This window comes from Callionymus lyra, chromosome 19, assembly GCF_982586985.1.
Source record: "Callionymus lyra chromosome 19, fCalLyr1.hap1.1, whole genome shotgun sequence".
Lineage (NCBI taxonomy): Eukaryota > Metazoa > Chordata > Actinopteri > Syngnathiformes > Callionymidae > Callionymus > Callionymus lyra.
This window is the reverse complement of record NC_141836.1, coordinates 4,864,601-4,867,100: the sequence shown is the minus strand read 5'-3', so window position 1 is coordinate 4,867,100 and position 2,500 is coordinate 4,864,601. Positions and strand designations below refer to the sequence as shown.

General features: G+C 42.6%; 1 protein-coding gene across 7 annotated transcripts in view; it reads left to right on the top strand.

Annotated features, from left to right (window-relative positions):
* Positions 1–2,500, top strand: part of prex1 (phosphatidylinositol-3,4,5-trisphosphate-dependent Rac exchange factor 1) — a 62,593-nt gene that overhangs the window by 41,992 nt on the left and 18,101 nt on the right. For all 7 annotated transcript variants that reach the window (XM_087780697.1, XM_087780701.1, XM_087780700.1 and 4 more), the window contains exons 20-21: positions 1,428–1,567; positions 2,302–2,443. In XM_087780697.1, the coding sequence (XP_087636823.1) occupies positions 1,428–1,567; positions 2,302–2,443 (282 nt within the window). The remainder of the gene's footprint in view (positions 1–1,427; positions 1,568–2,301; positions 2,444–2,500) is intronic.

The window sequence follows — 2,500 nt, the reverse complement described above, 5'->3', positions numbered from 1 at the left end:
CAAAGTTCTGGATCCTGTCGGCAGCAACATCAGAGTCAAACTCCGAATGGAAAGGAGTGAGTTAGAAACTCGGCCGGAGTCACAGAGTTGCAACCGAAGCCGTGATTTTTAACAGCCTGTTACTTTGTGGTTAAAAACCTCGCCCTGAGGCGGAGCAGCCTGCTGGTCTCTCTCTATTGTTGGACCTTTGAACAGGTTTTGTGTGTCAAAAAAGAGGAAATAAATCTCCGGCGACGACGAGGAAACTTTATCCTTCCAACCACCTGTTACATCCTACGGTCGGCCGGCTCCGCTATTAGCCTTTTATGACCGCCTGTCATCCCGGGTCGGTGCTGGTTCTGCTGGACCTTTTTAAAGACGACCGCTGCTCACCTCCGTCCCCTCGTGACCTCCGGGCCAGATGTCTGAACACAAACACTCAGTGGAAAGTTCAAACACGTCGGGAAACATTTGCGGATGTTGTCCAAAGAACATAAATCAGAGAAAGTCTTGACTCACGGATTCATCTGCTGCACAGTAAACACGAGTGTCTCCGCCCCGCCTGCACTCTCTTCTTCACCTCCCACAGACACATGTGATTGTAGTTTTGTTTCTTTATTATCCAATCAAAAGAAGATCTAACGTAACATAACTTCAATCCAAAATAATATTCTGTTTTAAAAATAGACTTTCTTATTGTTCCAAACAAAACATTATTTTATATTTGAAAAAAAAAAGGATGTTAATGAAAAAAAATCCCCAAAAGCTGCTTCAATCAGAAAGTAGATTTACAACCAAAAAAACATGTTTTTATATTAAAACAGTTTTCTTTGATTGAAGTTATATTTTTTGTGTCGATACAAAAACAAGTTTCTGTCAAAAAACACTTTGAAAGTGCTTTTCTTTTTCTTATTGAAGTCTTTTTTATTAAATATTGAAGTGAAAACAGTTTGTAATTTATCCAACATTTTGATTAAAGTGAAAAGAGCTTTAGGTCTTATGTTTTAGTTTTAAAAGTTTTGAATTTGTTTTTTTGTTTATTGAAGTGAAAAAAAGTTGTTTGAAGGGAGAAAAAGTTTCAAAGTCATTCTTTTGTTTTAGTTTTTCGTTGAACAACAGAGAAAGCAAACGACCTGCCTGTTGCTCCGACACGAGTCTCCTCAGACGTGGACACGATGACACAATTGAATCGACACGCGAGAGGAGCTGCTTCACATTTGCTGCTGGCTTCTCTCCTGGCCTCAGCTCCGGTTCCTTCTCCAGCACAGATTTTCCAGATGTTGTTTTTGGTTCAAATCCTCCGAGCTTCCATGAGCGTCAGCGGAGGTCAAGAAGTTATCAAACCTGTTAGACCACAGGGCGACCATCTTCAGGAGCGATCTTGCCGTGTCGGTTCTTGTCTCGCTGACCTCTGACCTCCGACCTCTCCCCCTCGCCCCCCCCCCCAGGTTGGGAAGCGGCCGCGGCCGGGCTGCAGCCGGGTCAGGTCGTCCTGAAGGTCAACGGCAACAACGTCAACCACGGCGACCACCAGGAGGTTCTGGAGCACTTCGCAGCGCAGCACACCCACCAGGAGCCTCCTCAGGCGGTGAGAGGACACACAACAACAACAACAACAACAACAACTACACACACGTACACTCGCCGTGACGACAACTTTAATATCAAGACTATTGACTTGTTTATCTTTAATTAAATGTACTTTTTATTTTGACGCCAAACCTTTTGAATGAACTTATATCGATTTATTGTAGATAAATAAATAAACAAGTATTATATTAATGATGATGATTGTAAAGACAACAACAAGAACTATAAAGTAAATACTTAACAAATTAGGACAGAAGTATGACAACATATTTACGATCATTTATGGTGTAATTATCGCATTCAACACATTTATTGCCCGGATTTTTTTTACTGGCGACGACTTTTAGAACATGATGAAGTAATTTTAGTTTAATAAAACTAAAAATAACAAATAGAAAACAATAAATGAAATAAGAGACATTTAAGTGGGCAATAATAATTCAATATTCTTCTAATTAACTAACTACATTTTGTTAGCGCCTCTATTTCTGAAACATTTTTAGTTAAAATGAAATCAGGTACTGACCACTGCGACTGAGAGTTCCTGCCAGACGAGTGTAAAGGATAAGAACCGGTTTATGTGTTTTCTCTCCTCACATCTGGAGAGACTTGGACACACATGTTTAGGCTGAAAATAAGAGTCCGGTAGATTCCAGCGATGATTGTTCTACGACGTTCCAGTAATGTTTGAGCTCCAGAGAGAAGGTCCTCTGACCTTCACGTGTGCCTCAGTGTCAGTGGGTGTACCGAGCCTTCGAGGACGTGGAGGAGGTCCAACGAGACCACAGCGCTCCAGAGAAGCAGCAGAACTCCTTCTCCTCGTACCCCGTGGAGAACGGCTCGGACCGCGAGGAGAACGGCACCAACGGGACAGGTGAGGAACACATGAGGAACCCGTGACTCTTGGGCCCGACGACGCTGACTCACCTGT